The sequence below is a fragment of the Capra hircus genome, chromosome 5 (genome assembly GCF_001704415.2).
Source record: "Capra hircus breed San Clemente chromosome 5, ASM170441v1, whole genome shotgun sequence".
Taxonomy (NCBI): domain Eukaryota; kingdom Metazoa; phylum Chordata; class Mammalia; order Artiodactyla; family Bovidae; genus Capra; species Capra hircus.
This window is the reverse complement of record NC_030812.1, coordinates 115,173,546-115,193,488: the sequence shown is the minus strand read 5'-3', so window position 1 is coordinate 115,193,488 and position 19,943 is coordinate 115,173,546. Positions and strand designations below refer to the sequence as shown.

The following is a 19,943-nucleotide window of genomic DNA, read 5'->3' as shown; positions in this document are numbered from 1 at the left end:
TCTCTTTTCACAGCTCTCGATCTCCTGCTCCTGGCCCGGGAACACCGAACTGTTGCACACCTCTGCACCTGCTGCACATGCACCAGGAGCGTGCACCCGCCACACACACCCACCACACAACTACATGTACACACGCTCACATACTTGGACACCACACACATATTCACACACATCACACACACATTCACAGACACCACACACACATTCACACACACACACCATGATGAGTTAACACATACCTCTTGTTAAGACTTACTTTAAGATGTCACCTCTTGCAGGAAGCCTTCCCTGACTACTCCACCCCACCCACAACCCTGCACCGAGAGGCAGACTGAGGAATCTTTGGAGGTTCCATGGTTCCTTGCACCCTTCCTTACAGAGCTCTGTGGTCACCTCCTCTCCTGGAACCCCTCAAGCTCACTGCCACCTCCCCTGCCCATGCATGCCCATGCGTGAGAGTCAGCAGACTCTGCTGGGTTCTGGCGACACCAACACCAACAGGAGTTCAGGCGCCCACTTCACACCATGCTCTCCCTGCCCCTGTCTGTCTGGTGCTCCTGGCTAGTGGCCTGGATGGTGCGGGACCAGGGCTCCTCCGTGCTTCTCCAAGAGCCCCTCACTGGGCTGAGGCTGACTTCTGACCGAGCAGTGCCATCAGCGTGGTCCCCAGGCAGGAGGGGAAAATGTAGGCAGGACTGGCCTGCCTGGGAGGAGGGGTGGATGAGCAGCAAGGCCCTGGGAAGGCCGTGCCCTTTGCAGCCCCTGGTCTTTCTGGGGAGGAAGGGATGTCAGACACCACCCTTCCCTCAGCTCTTCTCAGAGGATGGAAGTTTCCAGGAAGCCATGGCCCTCTCCGAAAGGCAGAGGCCAACCAAAGCCTCCTCCGCCCTGGGCCCCTGAGACCTTGGTCCTCATCCTGAATGGGAGAAACCCCAGGAGCAGGAACCCCAGATAAGTGAGCCCCCAGGGTGAGCCCCCAGAGTGTAGGTACTTGCTGAGGATGAGTACCCCCACCAAGGGTGAGCCTCCTAAGGGAGTGGGGATCCCCTCTGGATAAGCCCCCCTCAGCCGGTTGGTGGGTGAGGAGGTGGGCCCCAGAACACACGGCCAGCATCCGGGCAGGCAGTTGGTGCTCAGTGGATGCTTGTGGAATGGACCTAACTTGACTCTCAACCCTCTCTCAAGCTGGGGGCACCACGCCAGCTCCCAACAACAGGGACAGTAGGCAAGCACACAGGGCATGTTGGCACTCTTGGAGCACAAGTGCTGGGCTTGTGCAAGGAGGGCTCCTGGGTTTCCAGGCCCCCCCCCCCCGAGTCCGACCGGCCCACGCCCTGCTGTGGCAGAGAGCACTACCATTCCCGCTCACCAGAGCTGGGCTTTGGTCCAGTCAATACCGCTGAGCTCCAGACCCGTAGTGGCAGGTGCTGGGGACCACACAGTCCCAGTCACACACTCCCCTCAGGGAGCCTCTCTGCTTGTGGGCAAGGGGAGGGGTCCCCGAGAGACTGGGGCTGGGATGGCTGGATGCACAGGCAGGGGACGGGGCATGGGAAATAAAGAATTCAAGTTGGGACTGCCCAACTAAGGGGCCTTTGACCCACATGGAGCCAGGAAGTCCCAGTGGTAGGGCTCACCAGGTGAACAGTGTCAAGAGCAATGAGAGGGTCAGATGTGCCACTGAGGGTGGTCAGGCAGCCCGGGCTGTCTTCTGGCTGGTGGTCTGGGAAGGCTGCTTGGAGGAGGAGACATTGGAAGGTTGTAAAAATTTGGGCATGAAAGGGAAGGAAATTCCACCCAAAAGACCAGGAAACCTCCAGGAGCATGTGACCAGCACCGGAATTTGAGTTGTTTGGGGTGGAAGATAGGGAGAGGGCTGGGGATCCAAGCCTGCAGGGGCTTCAGGCCTTCCCTTTCCAGCTCAGGCAGAGGAGAGTGAGGGAATATGTATGTAGTACACGTGTGTGCGGAACTGCACTTTACATCCGCCTGGAGGATGGCGGGGGAGTGGGGGTGGCAGGGGAGACCCGTGCCCCAGCCTGGCAGTTCAGTGGGCCCTGAAGCAGGCAGGGGTGATGGAGAAGGAAGACTCAGGCGGCCAGGGCCTGGTGAGGGGTGACAGTCGGTGGTTAGAGAGAGAGATGGCAGCAAAGGGGTTCCGGGTCAGTGGACCCCGAGCTGGGGGGATTCTGCCTGGCCCCTGCCCGGTGGGGTGGGCGCCCCTAAAGTGATCAGCACAGGTGCTCCGCTCCTGAAGAGCAGCGCTGGGAGGCTGGCAGAGGTGCAGACCCCAAACAGCCCCTCCAAGGATCCCCGACTGCGCTGTCTCCCAGGAGGAAACTGGGCCCCCGCCCAGGCTCCTGGGACAGAAAGAGAAGTGCCTTCCGTGCTGGCGGCAGGGCCAGGGCACGCACCGAGTGCCCAGGGTGTACTGTCCTTATGACAGCCCCGCCAGGTGGGTTCCATCAGCCCGACGTGGCTGAATCGGAAGCTCAGAGAGGGCCAGGGCTGAGCCCAGGGTCACACGGCTGGTCGGCAGCAGGATCTGGGGCCGGGGCCTGCGGGGCTCACGGTCCGCACCCGTCCACTCCCCGCAGGGAGCCGTGAGGCCGCCTTCACCTACGCTATCACCGCGGCCGGCGTGGCCCACGCCGTCACCGCCGCCTGCAGCCAGGGCAACCTCAGCAACTGCGGCTGCGACCGCGAGAAGCAGGGCTACTACAACCAGGCCGAGGGCTGGAAGTGGGGCGGCTGCTCCGCCGACGTGCGCTATGGCATCGACTTCTCCCGGCGCTTCGTGGACGCCCGCGAGATCAAGAAAAACGCCCGGCGCCTCATGAACCTGCACAACAACGAGGCGGGCAGGAAGGTAGGGCGGGCGCGGGGCGGGGCGGGGCGGGGCGGGGCGGGCCTGCGGTGGGCGGGGCGGGAGCTGGGAGGGGCGGGGTGATGCGACCAGTGAGCGGGCCGGGGCGGCGGTGGGCGGGGCAGGAGCTGGAAGGGGCGGGGCGGGGCAGGCCTGCTTCAGGCGTGACAACTGAGTTACCCAGTTATCCAGGGAGGGTCTGAACCTCTCTGAGATTTGGGCTTCTCTTCTAGCGAAGGGAGTTGGTGAACTGAGGCCTGAATGTGCTGGGTAGGTAGTGCTGAGCACAAGCCATCACTTGCCCATCCCAGAAGCTCCAAGAGGTGGGCCTTTCTATTCCTATTGCAGAGATTTGAAAACAGGGTGGGACTAGAGACGGGATGTGTCCGCAGCCCCCAGCTGGTGGGCAGTGGTGTGAGACGGGGACCCTTTTTGCACATAGGGTAGGAGCCGGGCCTGGCAAGCGTCGTGTGGGGGGAGGCCTCTAGACCATAGTCTGTGTCCCTGCCCGGCTCCTGTAGGAGTCATGCCAATACACCCAGAAAGGCTTCCTGGAGGAGGCAGCCTTTGATTCATTTTGAGAGGCTGGAGGAAGGGGTGGTGCCAGGAAGCAGGAGCAGCCTGAGGAAAGGCAGGAACTGAGTTGGAAACTCTCGAGCAGCCAGCTTCATGCGTGGGGTGGGGTGCAGAGAGGTGCGTGATAATAGAAGACATTCAAGCCGGGACACAGTGGGGAAGAAGTCAGGGTGAGTCCAGCCCCGCCTCGGGGAGATGAGGGCCCCAGATACTGGGCTGGGAGGAGCAGCTGCCATGGCGGCAAGATGGCCCGAGATAGGGCAGCCAGCTGAGCGGAACGCCTCTGGGTCTGGCTCTCCAGCCCCGGGGGCTGCACGCAGGGCACCAGGGCCTGAGGGACTCTGCAGGCCAGGGACAGACTAGCCTTTCCAGGCAAAGAATACTTGAAAATGCCTTCTGCCCCCAAGCCCAGAGCTGAGCTCATTCACTCAACCAGTGCTCCTGCCCCGTCTGTGTGCCAGGCATCATGCTGGGCACAGGGCACAGGTGGGGTGAGATATGCCTTGGCTGTGGGAGCTCTCCCAGCACCCAGTGGGTCCACATGCAGGGAGCCCAGGGGCCTGAGGGAGGGGTGGCAGTAACTTCCTGAAGGCAGTAGTGTCCTAGGGAGACCTTGAAGGACGTTCCAGAGCTGAGAAGAGCAGAAGCAGAGTGTGAGGGGTGAGGGCGGGGAGGGACCCGGAGAAGAGGGGGCAGCTGCAGAGGGTTCAGGCTTGTGGGAGCACCAGGGGTGGGTGAGACAGGGCTTGAGACATATGCAGGGGCCAGCCCAGAATGGGCCTTGAACGCCAGGCCCAGGCTTTGACTTCATCTTGTAGAAGTGGAGATTGCCTTGCAGCCGGTGGTTGCTCAGTTATTGTCAGATGGACAAATGAGTGAAGAAATGAGTCTTCATCCCTGGACCTCCATGGAGCTCACAGACAACATGTAGGCTGTGGATTCTCTGTGTCTGTGTGTCTGTGTGTGTGTGTTAATCTCTTAGTTAGGTCCGACTCTTTGCAACCCCATGGAGCCCACCAGGCTCCTCTGTCCATGGAATTCTCCAGGCAAGAATACTGGAGTGGGCTGCCATTTCCTTCTCCAGGGGATCTTCCTGACCCAGGGATCAAACCTGGGTCTCTGGCATTGCAGGCAGATTCTTTACCATCTGAGCCACAAGGGAAGCCCCAGGATCCATTCTCTGGGAGCAGGCAATGGTGATCTGTGTCTGGAAGGGCAGAGGAAAGAGAGATTCACTTATATGGAGGACACCAGGAGGGCTCCCTGGAGGAGGAGGCACATCTGAAGTCTAAACTGAACCAATCCCCTTTGAGCCTCTGCAGGGGCTTAGGTCTTGAGCAGGGGCTTTCCCACACCCCTGGGAGAACAGTCTCGCTGCCTCCATTTTATATTTGGGGACTTGATGGCTGGGGGGAGAGGGGGTGGCAATTGCCAGATGGTAAAAAGGCATAGGGGAAGTGGAGACTAGCAGGATTGGGCCTGAGGAAGACAGGAGGGCTGACAACAGGAGGCTGGTGATGGGCCTGGGGCTGTTCGGGGAGTGGGAGGAATTGGGATGGAGAAGAGTCAGTATGTTGGCAGGGGTTGACTGGGGTGGAACCGTGAAACCCGGAAGCCATGCTGTAAGGAGAAGCAGACTGTTGGAGGCAAGGGGATGCAGATGAGCCGTGCGAGGGCCTGTCGGGGCCAGGGCAGCCACGGCAAAGGCCTGTAACGTGGTCGGCAGCCAGGATTCTCCTGCTGACACTGTCCCCGGCTGTCCGTGAGGCCCTGGCTGGCCCTGTCCCTCTCCCACGTCCATCTCCTCCCTGCAGGCATCTTGTGCCCCTCCCCCTGCCCCTCCAACAGCCCCAACCCCGTGGGGCCGTGCAGCCCGTGTGTAGTCTGAGCTCTTGGAAAAGGCCAGTGGTGCTGACCACACAGGGCCCCGTGGGGGCTCATCATGGCAGCTGAGACTGGTGGGTACGGCTTCTGAGGTTTCCTGGAGAGCTGAGTCCAGACCTTCAAGGGTCACTTGGGTGCTGGGCACCCTGGCCCACTCATAGAGCAGCCAGGCCCAACCTCCAGCCCCTGGGCCTTGGACGGAGTTCAGCAAGTCAGGAGGAGAGGAGGCTGTTGCTGCCACAGCAAAGTGGCTTCGAGAAAGAAGAATTTGTTCTCGCACAGAGCCAGAGGCGCAAAGTCAAGGTGTCCATAGGCCCGAGCTCCCTCCCGAGGCTCCGGGGGAGGATCCTTCCGGCCTCTTGCAGCTCCGGGGGCTGCAGGCAGGCCTTGGCTTGTGGCCGCATCATCCAGCCTGGGTCTCTGTCTTCACACGGCCCCTCCTCTGCGTCTGTGTTCCCTCCTCTCCTGTCTCTTACAAGGACACAGTTCCCTGGGCTCAGGGCCCCCCAAACCAGGACCATCTCATCGCTAGCCTTACCTTACTTACATCTGCAAGCTTCCGATCTCCAAAGAAGGGCACGTTCTGAGGGGCTGAGTGGACACACATTTGGGAGGACACTCTTCAGCCCACCCCAGACTGGGACACGGCCCACTGAATCCCTCGTGGGTCAGGAGCAGGCAAGCTGAGCGTGCAGACCTGCTCAACTCTGAGCTCCTCAGGGCTTTGGTCCACCAACCGGGGACTCCCCCTAACTGAGCACCCTCCCCAGAGTGTAGGCCAGCCCCTGTTCTGGGAAGAACCCCAGTCTGCCCTTTTCTGGAGCTCCCTAGGGCAGGAGTGAGGCCCAGGGCTCAGCCAGCAGCTCCTTTGGGCAGGGTGGGTCGCTCTCCACCCTCCTAGGTGGTCTCCTAGGGCAGTGGGGGCTGGCGCCACCATCTCTCTCTCCCTTATCATGAGGGCGCTGGAGCCGGAAACAGCACATTCTTGAATCCTGTGATCACTTCCCGGGAGAGTGAGCCCCGGGGACCCAGCCAAGCGAGGCTTCAGCCCTTTGCTCTGTGCACAGCAGTCCAATCGACTTCATCTGCGCACTGTCACCAGCCTGTCCACAGAGGAGCTGACGCTGACTGTGGAGGGAAGGGCTTCAGGGTGGGTGGCAGAGCGAGGCGAGGGCAGCTGTTCAGCGGCACCGATGGACCACCTGGCCTGCACAGAGGCTGGCCTGGGCACTCTGCCGGGGCTCTGGCCATCTCCGCCCATCTGAGGAGGTGCCTCCTGGGCCAGCAGCATGGCGTGGGGCCAGCTGCCCCCCAGGCTGGGGCTCTGAAAGGGCTATGCATCTGGTCAGCCCCTGGCCTGGCGCATCCATGGCAGGCAGAGTGACCAGGCCAAGGAAGCATCCAAGCTCTGAAGGGCAGATTAGTAGAGTGAGGGGCTTTCGGGGAGAGGGAAGGTCCCCGGAGGAGGGCATGGGAACCCACTCCAGGATTCTTCCTGGAGAATCTCATGGACAGAGGAACCCGGCAGGCTACAGTCCATGGGGTCGCAAAGAGTCAGACAAGACTGAAGTGACTTAGCACGCAACAGTCCAAGCAAAGATGATCATGGGATGGGGTGGAGGGAGGGGAACGAGAGGTCGGACTGGGATGAGCAAGAGTGAGGAGAGGGGTGGGAGGCAGAGGAGAGGCCTAGATACATTTTTTCTGAAGTGGTCGCACCTTCACACAGACCCCCAGACCAGACTTCTGGCCAGTGCCTTTGACCCACACGCCCCACGGCAGTCATCAAGTGCTGCGCTTCCAGTTCTGAATATTCCCCTGGGCCCCCTCTCCCTCCTCCGAACATGGGGTCCGTCCCCACCTTGGCCCGCCCATAGTGGAGCATCAGCCTTCCATCTCCTCCCTGCTGCCTCCTCCCCAGCTCCTCCCGTCTCCACCCAGAACAGCATCCGCACAGGAGAGGAGACCCTCGCCCCCTAAACTTCAGGCCGCTGGCCGCACGTTGTGCTCCTTTGGGTCGAATCTTCCCTTCGTGTTGATGGTGGCGGCTCTCCAGACCTCCTCGCCATGCACCCCTCCTGGAGCGCTGCTCCTCTTTGTCTAACGAGCTTCTGCTCCTCTGTCGACACCTAGTACAGGCACCACCTCCCCCAGGAAGCCCCCACACCAGGCACCCGCCCCCTCTCACACGCCCCTGCACGTCCTGCTCTGTGTCTTGGTCCAGGGCCCGTGCGATCAGGGCAGGCAGGAAAGGGATTGGGCAGTCACCAACACCGTGGGATGTTTGTCTCTCTCTTTCATTTGTTCATTCATTCATTCATTCACTGAGGGTCAGGGCTGGGGTTCTGGACCAGGAGGCAGAGGGTGGCCAAGACCAGGTAGGGCTGGGCTGTCGCGATGGGGCCAGCGGGAACTAAGACAGCTGACAAATGGCCCTTGTGCAGCCGTGGGGCGGCAGCTAATGATTCCCCATCTTTAATCAGGCCCGGCTGGCAGGGCCTTTTCGATCTGAGTAAATGAGTGCCCGGGGTCAGGGCTGGCTCTGGGAATCAGCCTTCCGGGGCCAAGGAGGGAGGCCCAAGGAAAACACATGGCTGCACCCATCACGGGCCCTCAGGGAGCTGGGGAGAAAGAACAACACTGGTCGGAGGGCGGCTTCCCAGCAGACGGCACGCCTGGGCCTCACTGATCCGTGCGCTCACCCCCCGCCTGCCCCCACTCCGTCCTTCAGCAAAGGTGTGCAGAGCTCCATGTGCGTGCCAGGCTTCCATTGAACAGCCACTTATTAAGTGCTGACTGCATGCCAAAGCCTACACCAGCGACAAGCCGGGGGACAGGAGAGACCAGAGGGGGGTCCACATTCACTGAGCACCTGCTCTTGCTGGGCCTGCTGCCCCGCCTGGAGAGCGCGTGCACCAGCTCTTCACCTGCCACAGTGAGTCCCGCGCCTGCCCCTCCACCCAGCCTCAGTTTCCTCATCAGTGCATTGACTTGCAGCTCCCTGAAGGGTTGTGAGAACCTCGTGGAACACATTTGATGAGCACACGTCTCGCTCTGCTGAGTTCTGAACATTCTCACGGGGACCCTCATAGGGTCCCATGAAGTTAGGGACCTTGTGGTCAGTAACCCCATTTCATGGATGAGGAGACTGAGGCCCAGAGAGGAGGAAACACTGATGTGTGGTCACACGGTGGGAAGTGGATAGCCAGATCCAGGTCAGATGGAGGTGAGGTGGCGGGCCCCCTACCACCTGCCTCCCCCGCCCCCGCCCGGACTCCTCCCCAGCCCACACTGAGCCTGCCCTGTGGCCCGCAGGTCCTGGAGGAGCGCATGAAGCTGGAGTGCAAGTGCCACGGCGTGTCAGGCTCCTGCACCACCAAGACGTGCTGGACCACGCTGCCCAAGTTCCGCGAGGTGGGCCACCTGCTGAAGGAGAAGTACAACGTGGCCGTGCAGGTCGAGGTGGTGCGCGCCAGCCGCCTGCGCCAGCCCACCTTCCTGCGCATCAAGCAGCTGCGCAGCTACCAGAAGCCCATGGAGACGGACCTGGTGTATATCGAGAAGTCCCCCAACTACTGCGAGGAGGACGCGGCCACGGGCAGCGTGGGCACGCAGGGCCGCCTGTGCAACCGCACGTCGCCCGGCGCGGACGGCTGCGACACCATGTGCTGCGGCCGCGGCTACAACACCCACCAGTACACCAAGGTCTGGCAATGCAACTGCAAGTTCCACTGGTGCTGCTTCGTCAAGTGCAACACGTGCAGCGAGCGCACCGAGGTCTTCACCTGCAAGTGAGCGGCCCCGCCCACCCCGCCCGCGGCCCCGCCCGCTCCGCCCGCGGCCCCGCCCAGTCTGCCCGCGGCCCCGCCCCGCGCCCTTGGCGGCTCTGCTCCCGCCTGCCTGACCGAGCGGGCAGAGGTGTGTGCATGAGGTGGGCGCTCCAGGCGCGAGAGAGCTCCCACGGGGCGGTCACCTTTTCCTGGCCCACCAGTGGCTCTCTCCTGCCACGCCAGTCCCCTCTTGTGGCAAAACAGTGCCCATCAGCTGGTCCAGAGGGCAAGGCCGATGGCATGAGTGTCCCCAGCAGCGCCCAGTGTATTTCTTTTCTCTGGGACAGTGAACCTCAAGGACACACGCATGCTCGGAAAGCAAAGCGACAAGACTCCGAGCGCCCTTCTCTCCCAGCCTGGTGGTACAGGACGCAGAAAGACTTCGTCCCAGGCCTCAGCAGTCACTGGGCTCCTGGGCAGTCTGGGCAGATGTCGACAAAAATTATTTATGTTTCCTTAGTATCCGGAGAGGATTTTAGCACTAAGGCATAGCCGGTCCTAACTCTGTACTCTGTTAGTGTGTCCCCTTGCCGCCCTCTGCTCCCCTCTCTGGCCCCTGGGTACCCTCGGGAGCATCCCTGTGCATGGCCCTGTCCGGGGGGAGGTGGCCAGTGCACGTGGTCTCCACGTGAGCTGGGCAGGGGGCACGGCCCAGAGCCTGTGAGGAGAGCCACGGACAGGGACCTCTGGCCCCTTCCTCCTTTCTTTTGAAAATCATATCTAGCAAATCAGATTGTCACACACGTCAGGTTCCAGGAGTGCTGCGTTCCTGAGTGCTGTTGCTCTTCCAGCCCCCCACCAGCCTGACGCCCCTTGGTTTACAGAACCCCCTCCCACCCTGGAATCAGCTGGACCCCCAGGACAGCACCATGCCGGGGCAGGCTGGTGGGACAGGGGGCCAGTTCAGGGGTATTTGCCTTATTTGACAGATGGGGACCCTGAGGCCCAGAGTAGCTCAAGCACTAGCGAGAGACCCCACAAGGCTGTGAGTGGAGGCCCTCACCTGGGCTCAGGCTCCCTGACGGTCGTCCCAGGGCTCCTGACCTTGAAGGACGTGCTCTGGGGACACCCAGGGTGACAGGCAGTCCCCATGCCTGGAAAACTCTGGCTGTGCCCTTCCTCCCCCTGGCAGCTTCAATGGGGTCCACGCCCTGCCTCGAGGTGCCTTTGAGGGTTTCTCTGGTGGTCTTCTTGCCCAGTCCAGGTCCTTTCATCCCGACCCTGGTGCTGAGAAAGCTCGGATCCAGGGCACTGCTCCACCAGGGTCCCACCTGCTGCGCCAGCAGATGGCTGCCCTCCAGCCATCCGTGGCCCCCACCCCACACAGACCCTGCCATGAGGTTAAGTTACTCTGAAACCCGGGAGACAGGAATGGAAAGGGGTCCTGCTTGACTCTAAGCTGTGGGCTGGGTGGGGAGAGACTCAGCGCTGGGCATGCCCTCTGCCAGTACTCCTGCCCAGTTTGGGGAGACCAAGGCACGAGGTGTCTGGGGCTGGAAAGGACGGTGTGCACCGCTGTCTGTGTGCACCGCCGTCCGTGCGCTCGTCCCTGTCCTGAGCTTAAGGCGTCTTCTCTCAGAATCCCGTGGAGATGGTCTTCAGGCCACTAACCAGACAAGTGGGCTGGACACTAGCCTGGGGTGAGTGACACTGGGCCGTGGCCCTGGTGTCTACCCTGCCTGCCCCCATGATGCCAGGACATGCCACCAACAGCTGCTGTCCTGGGAGCTCCCAGGCCACTGTGAATGCCCCCCAGCCCCCTTCCCACCCCCTACCCCAAGTCCCAGGATACCCCGCTGAGTCCACAGGCCTAGCATCCTCTGCCAAGAAACCTGGTTAACTTATATTGTTATATAGCGTCGAAATGTCTATAGTGTCTTTTAAATTATTGTGACCTACACTGGGTACTGGGGGGCGGGGGGATGGCTGCGCTGTCCCCGAGCTAGGCTCCTCCTTCTGCTTGAAACCGGCCCTTGGACCCTTGGGGCCCCTGATGCCACCAAGTCACGTGCACTGTCCCTCGGCTACTCGGTGGCCCCCACCGAGACCCCGCCCTCCCCTAATAGGATGTCACCCTTCCCTCGGGTAGGGGCGGGGCTGTCGTGTGGCCCAGGCAGGGACGCTGGTAGCCGAGGCACTGTGTGTCCCTGTGGTGGCTGCCCCCCCCCCACCCCTTCAGGAGAGCTGGCGGGTTTCTGATGGGCTGTGTCTGGCCTCCCCGGGAGGGGAGCGCTTGGCTCCAATAAAGCTGGAATCAGAGAAGCAAGTGTGTGAAGTCTCTGCAGCCCTTGACTCGGGGGTGGGAGAGGGACGCACGAGCAGGCCCCTGAAGACAAGGCCCCCCTCCCTTTGGACCCTGCTGTGTGGGCAGAGCTGGCGCTATGCTGATGGCCCTTCTCCCACGCCGTCCTTCACACCTCGCTGTGGGGGCTTGGTTCTCATCCTGCCTGCCCCCAAGCACTTTGGGCCTGTCCCCACCAAGCAAGGGCCACAGCTGGGGGGCTGGACACAGACTCTGAGGCCTCCCCAGACAGCCTGGGTCAGGCCACAGGGGCAGGAGGGTCATGGCCTGGGAGCTGCTCTCGGGAGAAGGGGGCTGAAGGTGGGAGGCCCTGGCCATCTGTCTCCCTCTGTGTCTCCTTCCCCCTCTGACCCCAGTGGGATCTGTCCTCAGGGTCCCCGTGGGTCTGTCCAGTTGTATCTGGAGGGTTTTGACTCCATGACCCCCTGCCCCGGGGCGCTCCTTGCCCTCTCCAGGTGAGGCCAGGCAGCCCGAGGTCCCTGGGAGGAGGTCCCAGCCCGAGGGTCCCTCCGCAGGCCCTTGGCTGGCCATCAGGCCTCACTGCTTCTGCCAGAGGCCCTGTGAGCAGGGAGGATGAATGGCATTCCTGCCGAGGGCCGGAGGCATGCGGTGGGGCCGGTTTGGCCACTGCCCGCTGTCCCGAGGCAGCCTGGCATCACGCAGCCCCCATCCGCCTGGGCACCCAGGCCCAGATCGAGAGGGAGGGGCTCCCAGGTGGGCTTTCAGAGGAGGACGTGCCCCTCAGGGCGTGGAGAGGGAGGGAGATGGGGTGAGCCCTGGACCTGAAATCTCAGCTCTGTCCCTCCCGGCGCCTCTGCCCTGGGCACAGCCTCTGGTGCCCCTGCCCCCGTATTTATCAGCGTCTGAATCAGATATATCAGCGTCCCCATTCCAGAGTGGGAGGTGGCTGGGGCCAGGACTCAGGGGTCGACGAGCTTTGGAGGGCCCCAAACCAGGCCCCAGGGGCCCCGGGGAGATTGGCAGGAGGCCCCTGCTCCCCACGAGACAGTGAGCGCGTCCGCGGTGGCGGCGGCCGAGGAACGCCAGGGTCCGGCTACTCCCACAGGGCCAGGAATGAGGAAAGAGCTCTGAGAATGCCCCGGCCCCAGTGCCCAGACTGTACTCACTGCTTGGCCACGGTTCAACCCCAGCCCCGGCCTCCCAGGGCCGCCCAACACACCCTCCAAGGAGCCCTGCCCCAGGCGTTGAGCCCACACGGCCCGGCCTGGTCTGGGGGCCCCCAGACCCCCCCACCCCAGCCCAGGCGCCACCTCTGAGGCTGATGTTTCAGAAGCATTCCCCAGGCAGCCCAGCACCCCCACAGCCCCGAGTGACTCCCGTGCCCCCATCTCTCTCTGTGGGCCCCGGGCGTGCAGGCCCGTCGTGCCTCTGAACTTGCCCAGAATGCAGCTTCTGCGGGCTTGCCTTACTGTTGTGCACGAGACAGCAAGGATCACCAAGGCTGGTGGGTCATGAGGGCTTCCCAGGGCAGGGTCTGGGACGCTGGGGTGGGATGGAGGGCGCCTGCAGTCCTGGGGGCATGTCTCCACCAGCCACTCATTCATTCACTCACGCATTCAGCCTTGCTGGAGGCCCCATCTGGCCCTGGAGATGGCGGTGGTTCAAGCCTGCCCCTGCCCCTTGGGGGCTGCAGGCCTTCGCTTCTCTCCTGCCCTAAGCAGGGCAGCCCATTCCAGGGGTGCAACCAGGCTGAGGCGGCCTGGGAGAGAGGAAAGGGCTTTGGACTGGCTCGCCCACACCTCTGAGCTGCAACGTCCCCCTCTGTAGAGTGGACGCAGGGGAGCCGGCTGTCTGGCCAGGCCAGCGCTCCTGCTTTCTCTGTCTGGGGGGCGCTCCTGCCCACAGCTTGCTTAGGCCAAGCTTTGGCAACAAGGCCTCCCACCCTGTTTCCCCACAGGGCTGCCCACTCAGCTGCTGTCCAGTGGCCAGCGCTCCCAGGGGTGCTGTGGCCGTGGTGACAGAGTCTGTCTCCTTGCTGCGGCCTTGGAAGTCCTTCCTGACCTGTCTCATCCCCTACGGCCACCCTCTGCCCCATCCGCACGCAAAGCCCCCACCCTGCTAGCAAGCCTCTCCTCCCCAGAGCTGCCCATCACTCCCGCCTCGCACCCAGTCTTCGCTGCAGCTGTGTCTCCTCCCATCCTCGGCCTGCAACCCTCTCCCCCATAACGCCCACCTTCCCCCAGCAAGCTTGCCAGGGCTCCGGCCTTCCCTCACCTTCCATCCCGGCTCTCCGTCCTCGTGGGCAGAGAGGTCTCGTTGCTATGACTGGCCCCCCAAGCAGGCTGGGAAGCGAGCAGGCCCCCCACCATGCCAGTGCCTGGCTCTGGCCCACGGTTACCCACAACTTCACAACACCCCTTCCCTAGTTAGGTCGGTGCTAATTCTGTTTTATCGATGGGAGAACCGAGGCACAGAGAATAGAGGGTTCTGTCCCAGGTCCTTGGCCTATGAGAGGCAGAACTGGGATTTGAACTCAAATTTATGGCATCTTCCCTCTACCCAGCTCCATGCCAACTCCCACGAGGGGACACTGAGGCCCCGGGGCCTAGTCCAAGGCCTCACAGAGATGAGTGGGAAGAGATCCAGGGATCCAGTGGGTCCAGGGAGGAGATGACGGCAGCTGTCTTCACTGAGCACAGAATGGTGAAGACTGGGCTAAAATGCAGCAGGTGGGATCTGGGTTAGACACTTGGGTGAACTTCCTACCTCTTAGAGCCGGGAGGTGGGAAGGGGTCAGGAGGGTGGAGTCACGGACCTGGTGAAGGGAAGAGGGGCCTGGGGCAAGCAGGGCTGTGGTCTAGGGAGCCTGAGGGCCCAGGAGGGCACGAGAGGTGAGTGAGGACTAGCGCTCCTGGCACTCAGGCAGACGGGCAGGCTGAGGGCCCTTGAGCAGAGCACGTCCCCTGGGAGGCACGGCACTGGGGCAGGGGCCCCGGGAGCCAGGAGGCTCAGCTGATCATCACCTTGGTCCTCCCCTGCAGCTACCCCTGCCCTTCCTGCTCCCAGTCTGAGCTTGTGCCCACCTCCCTTCTCTGTGATGCCCCTGCCTCCTCATCAGGTCCTTGGTCTTGTAGGACCTGGGGACTCAGCTGCCTGGCCTGAGCATCCGGGAATCTTGGGAATCTTGTAGGTCTGAGGACGCAGGGGGCCACAGGGAGGCCTGGCACCCCCAGGAGTGCCCAGCAGAGGCCTGGGTTGAGGCAGGTGGTCTGCCAAATGAATTGGCAAGGGGGGGAGTCAGGGCCTACCCACAGCCTGCCCTGGGCGGGCACTGCTCCTAGGGTGCCAGGGATGAGCAGCGCCCAGGCAGAACTGCCTGGCTGGTCCCTCTGGCTGGCCTGTCCTTTCGAGGTCTGGGTGGCACGCTGCCCTGAGCTCAGCTGGGATCCTGCAGCCTCCTGGGACGCCAAGGAACAGCAAGCCCTCCGGCCTCGCCAGGAAGCGGCCCAGATGCGGGCCCTGGATCAGGAGTCCTCTTACTCCACCTGCAGGCAGAGGCCAGTGCCGGGTTGGGACGCCCTCCAGGTGCTGGGCACAGGTGGCCTTGCTCGTCCCCTGTGGGTGGCCAGCCCACCTACCCTCAGGCCCCAGGGTGGTCTCTAGGACTCCAGTCCACCCAGACTAGCCCAGCGTAGGGTCTTGCTGGTAAGGCCAGGCAGGACCCCCAAGGAGGCCTTTCCGGGGGTCTGCAGCTCTGGAAGCCCCCTGCCTGAGCTGCGGGGGCTGGGCCACAACGGGGGCTGTTCTGCTGCTTCACCGGGTCCCCAGGCCCGCAGTGGGCTGGAGGCATTTGACCAAGTCCCTCCCCTGGCTTCTGGCTCAGACCCTCACTGCTGGCTCCTGAGTTCCCCTTCTCCTCCAAGCAGGACAGGACAGCACGCCACTCTTCCCCACATTCCTCTGTCCCCTCATCCATCACTGCTCATCTCCTTGGGGTCCGGGGCCTGGCTGGGCCTGGTGGAGCCCAGAGCTGAGGCTGAAATCAGGTCCCTTAATAGCTTCAAACCAGGACAGGGGCAGAATGATGAACAGCAGGTCCCTTCATCCCTCCTCCCTGCCCCCATCCCTGAGGCTGCAGGGGAGGCAGGAGGGGTGGGAGCAAGATGGGTGGGGAACCGACCCTGAGGGGCTGTCAGCTAAGCTCCCTGGAGGAGCTGAGGCCTCGAAGAGAAGGGAGGAAAGGGAGGGGTTGGGAGCGAGACCGGAGGGAAAGAGACGCTTCGGGGTCAGGAGCAGAGGCGAGTGAGGGTCTCAGGCGGGACCTGGGGCTGGGTGGCTGGAGGGACACAGAGCTTGGAGTGTGGGGGTGTTGGGCAGTGGGGAGAGTGGAGCTTGGACAGCTGCCCCACCGCTGACCAGGTTCCAGAAGGTTCTGGGAGGACAGGAGGGAGCCTGGCCCTTGAGTCTCATGGTTTCCAGCTTTTTCAGAACTCGCACTCCCCACTTCTCCTTTCCTCGGGGCCATCGCGGACAGCGGATCCCGGATCTGGGCCTTCCAGGCAAAGCCAGCTGGCTTCCCTGACACCTGAGCTGCAATCCACGGCCCTCTCTTCCATGGAAAAGTCTCTCAGTGACACCTCCCCGGTGGTCCAGCGGCTAAGGCGCTGTGCTTGCAATGTAGGGGGCACGCGTTCGATTCCTGGTTGGGGAACTACGATCCCACATGCTCAACCTGCTGCAAGAAAGAAGGCTCTCAAACAGGAGTTACCAGGCTGGGAGGGCTGTGGGCAGGAGGGCTGGGTGCTGAGCCCCTCCTGAAGCAGCTCCCCCACCCACTAGCCCCTCCTCCACTTAGCCCGGGGGACCGGGCATCCATCACCCAGTTTTCCAGCGGCTCCTCAGGTCCTCCTCAGACCCAGGATGGGCCTGGCCACCCTGGCACCCCACACCTCTGGCTCTGAGCTGCTGAGGCCAATGCCAGGGCTTTGAGCTTCTTGTCGACCCGTCCGGGGAGGCGGCCGGCTGCTGGCCGAGTAAGCAGGGCTGGCCTCGCGGACGGGGGTTCCCAGGGAAAGAGCATCGATTAAATCTCAACGGCAAACACGCTAGGGGAGGGAGTGGACACAGCTGAGTCACCGGGGCTGTCTCCCCAGGAGCTGAGGGCGTGCCCGCTGCTGGGAGGGGCAGTCTCCCATCCCTGCTCCGGTGGAAAGGGCCTGCCAGCACCGCTCACTGAGGACACAGAGAGGCAGCCCTAGGAGGTCCAGTGCAGGGTGGGCCTCAGGCCGTTAGAAGGCTTTGCTCACTGCCCAAGCTGCTGGATGGAGGGAGCTCCTCGTCACTAGAGGAATTTAAGCATGGTTTGACCTCCACACGGTGGCGAGGGGGGGTTGCAGCTCCCACAGCGTTCTGGTTTCACGATTCTCAGATGCAGAGAGCCTGTGCTTTCTGTCTAGTGTTCCAGAGGTCTCGGTTCTGCGGCCCGGGGGGAGGTCACGGTTGTGGGCCAGGGCCCAGGCGGGCAGGGGATGGGTGGTGTTGGGCTCTGGGAGGCCTGCCGTGCCCAGGTCCCCTTCTCCTCTGCCTCATCTGGAGTCCCCTCTGGAGGCGAGAAGCACTTGGTCTCACTCGTTTGCTCGATGAATTTCACTGTGCCCCTCTCGTGTGTCAGACGCCGGGGAGGCAGTGAAAGTCCTGCCCTCGGGGAGCTGACCGTCTGGAGGGGCCACAAGGCAACAGGCCATCTATCAGAAATGTAAAGAGCAGCATAAACCATGAAGGGTCCAGCGTGCGAGAACGGAGACAGGGCTGAGGTGAGGCCAAGGCAGGTTACGTAAGACGGGCGGGCGGTCAGCGTGGACCACGTGAGGTGGACGAGCTGCTGCTTGACGGAGGCCAGGGCAGAAGAGGGAGAGGGCGCCCCAGGCAGCGGGACCCGCCGGGCCAGAGGCCGGGAGAAGAGGGGACGGCTGGTGGGCGGCGAGCTGGGTGCCAACAGCCCCATCGGTGCAGGACGGGGGCCTCCTCAGGGTGCTTGGGGTTGGGGAGGAGCCTGGACGCAGGCCTGCCCCCTGCACGGAGGGCAGGGGCCATCCTTGGGCGGAGCATGGCTGGCCGGGCCGGAGCTGTTTGACAGCAGGGGCTCTGGTACCAGCCCTTTCCTGTCCTTGTGTCTTTGGTCCACTGTGCCCCGGTTTCCCCTCTATAAGACAGGATGGACTGCCTGTCCAGGGCCTGTGAGGAGCGTCCTGCGAGATGGCCTGTGTGGAGCACTCAGAACTCGTCCGCCCTCCACCCTCCTCCTCGGGGCAGAGGGAAGAAGCATCCCCCAGGCTGGCAGCCAAGCAAGGACATGGGGAAGCCCCTCTGCCACCCACCCTGCTCGGTCCCTGCCTTGCTGGACAGGCTCCTGGGCGGTGGGGAAGCTGTGGGAGTGGGCAGCCCCTCCTTGCTCGCCTCCCCCATCCCCAGGGAAAAGCAGGACTGTCTCCCTGGGGAACTCCCCCTGCAGACAGACGCCACACAGTCCCGGCCAGCCCGGACCAGAGTGGGCACCGCACTTTATAGTTTGCATGGAAAGGCCTCAAGAGCCCCACCCTGGTGTGCCCACCGCACTTTACAGTTTGCATGGAAAGGCTCTGAGAGCACCGCCCTGGTGTGCCCACCGCACTTTACAATTTACCCCTTTCCCTGATGACCATTGTCTGGCTCAGCCCCAGGGCCCGGGAGCCCCAGGTCCCGACCTCTCCCTCTCCTTCCGGCCCCCCAGCTGGTGCCCTTGCCCCTGCCTGGTTCCTTCTGGGGGTCTCACCCGTTGCTGGTCCCCGTGTGGGGCTGGGGCTCAGGGACTCTGTCGGCCCTGCCTCCTGTCCCCCACGGGGGTTCTCACCGTCACAGGGCTGTCCGTGGTTCTGAATTACTGTCTCCCAGGCCAGGGTGGCCGCAGACCTCCTCCAGTCCCTGGCTCCTGCAGGTGGCACCAGCGTGTCCCCCAAACTGCCCTTCCCCTCTGGGGACTCCCTGAGGCCACCTGCCCTGGACCCCACCCCATCGTCTGGCCAACCCGCCTCCCCAAGGCCCCCCAGGTTCACACCCCCACTGTACCCTGGACGGCAGCATGGCCGTGGCTTGAACGGACCCCCGGGCGGAACCTCCCCGCACTGTTCAGCCCCCTAAGCCTGCCCATCACCTGTCCTTCCTCCCTGCCTCCCCAGCCCACCCCCTCACTCACCCCTTTCCCGGGGTCCCCGCCCCTCCCCTGGTGGCCCCCGGTCGCCCCCTGGCCGGGACGTGCCTTCTGCCCAGACAGCCCGTTTGTGCCAGCTCCACCCCCCCCGCAAGAGGCAGTGTTAGTGTTGCCTCTTTCCTGTTAGTGCAGACGGGGGCGGTGGTGTCACTATTACCCTTGGGTGAAGGGGGCCTGGGGCGGTGTCCAAGCCCCTCTGGGGACCCCCACCCCTGACGCGTCCTGGCTGGCCCGGCGCTGGAGCGCCCCCCGCGCCGCCGTAACGGGCACCTTAATCCTGTAATCATTCTCTGATACCTTCGCGCGCCTGTCACCGGCAGTTAAGCCAGAACTTGGCAGGAGCCCCAAGCGCCAGGCCAGGCCCGGCCCAGGGGCGGGCGGGGCAGGAACCCCCGCCGGGGTGGGAGAGGCGCCTATTTTTAGCCTGGAGAAGAAAACTAAACCCCAACACACACAACATGCAGCACAAATATTTGTTTTTATTCTTAAAAGGGCTTGGGCGGCGGGTCTGGGGCCTGCAGCGCACGCCTGGCTGAGCCACGCTGCTCGGGGAAGACGTGCCTGTCACCGCATGCCCCGCAGCCCCGCAGCCCCCAGCCTGCACTCCAGAGCCTTCCTGATCCGCACGCACCAGCACCGTCCCGCAGGAGCCGGAACCAGGGAGCCTGCCGGGGCACCATGCCCCTCTCTCCGCTGCAGCCCCGGAACCCTTGCCTCCCGGGGTGTCTCCCCCGGGCCCTCCATCAGCCGGGGAACTGCACCGTGCCGTGCTTAGCACTCATTTGTGTCTGATCCTTTGCGACCCATGGACTGTAGCCCACCAGGCTCCTCTGTCCATGGGATTCTCCAGGCCCGAGTACTGGACCGGGTGGCCATGCCCTCCTCCAGGGGATCTTCCCAACCTAGGGATCAAATCCAGGTGTCCCGTGTTGCAGGCAGATTCTTTCCGGTCCGAGCCACCAGAAGACCTTTTTAAATGAGAAAGAAAGTGAAAGTCGCTCAGTCATGTCCAGCTTTTTGCGACCCCATGGACTGCAGCCTCCCAGGCCCCTCTGTCCTTGGGGATCTTCCCAAGCCAGGGATTGAACCCAGGTCTTTGCATTGCAGGCGGATTCTTTACTGCACCAGACACACCCTATTTGAGGGTGCCAGTCTGACTGCTCCTGGGGCTCCTGCACTGCGCCCGTCTGGGGCGTGAGGAAGACATCCCACGGTGGCCACACCCGGGGCAAGGGGTGCGGGGACGTCTTTGCTGCACTGAGGATGCAGCCTGGGCTC

General features: G+C 63.1%; 1 protein-coding gene across 2 annotated transcripts in view; it reads left to right on the top strand.

The window, feature by feature from the left end:
* Positions 1–11,408, top strand: part of WNT7B (Wnt family member 7B) — a 54,173-nt gene extending 42,765 nt beyond the window's left edge. For both annotated transcript variants that reach the window (XM_018048903.1, XM_018048902.1), the window contains exons 3-4: positions 2,598–2,869; positions 8,642–11,408. In XM_018048903.1, coding sequence (XP_017904392.1) covers positions 2,598–2,869; positions 8,642–9,121 — 752 coding nt within the window. In that variant the 3' untranslated portion in view covers positions 9,122–11,408. The remainder of the gene's footprint in view (positions 1–2,597; positions 2,870–8,641) is intronic.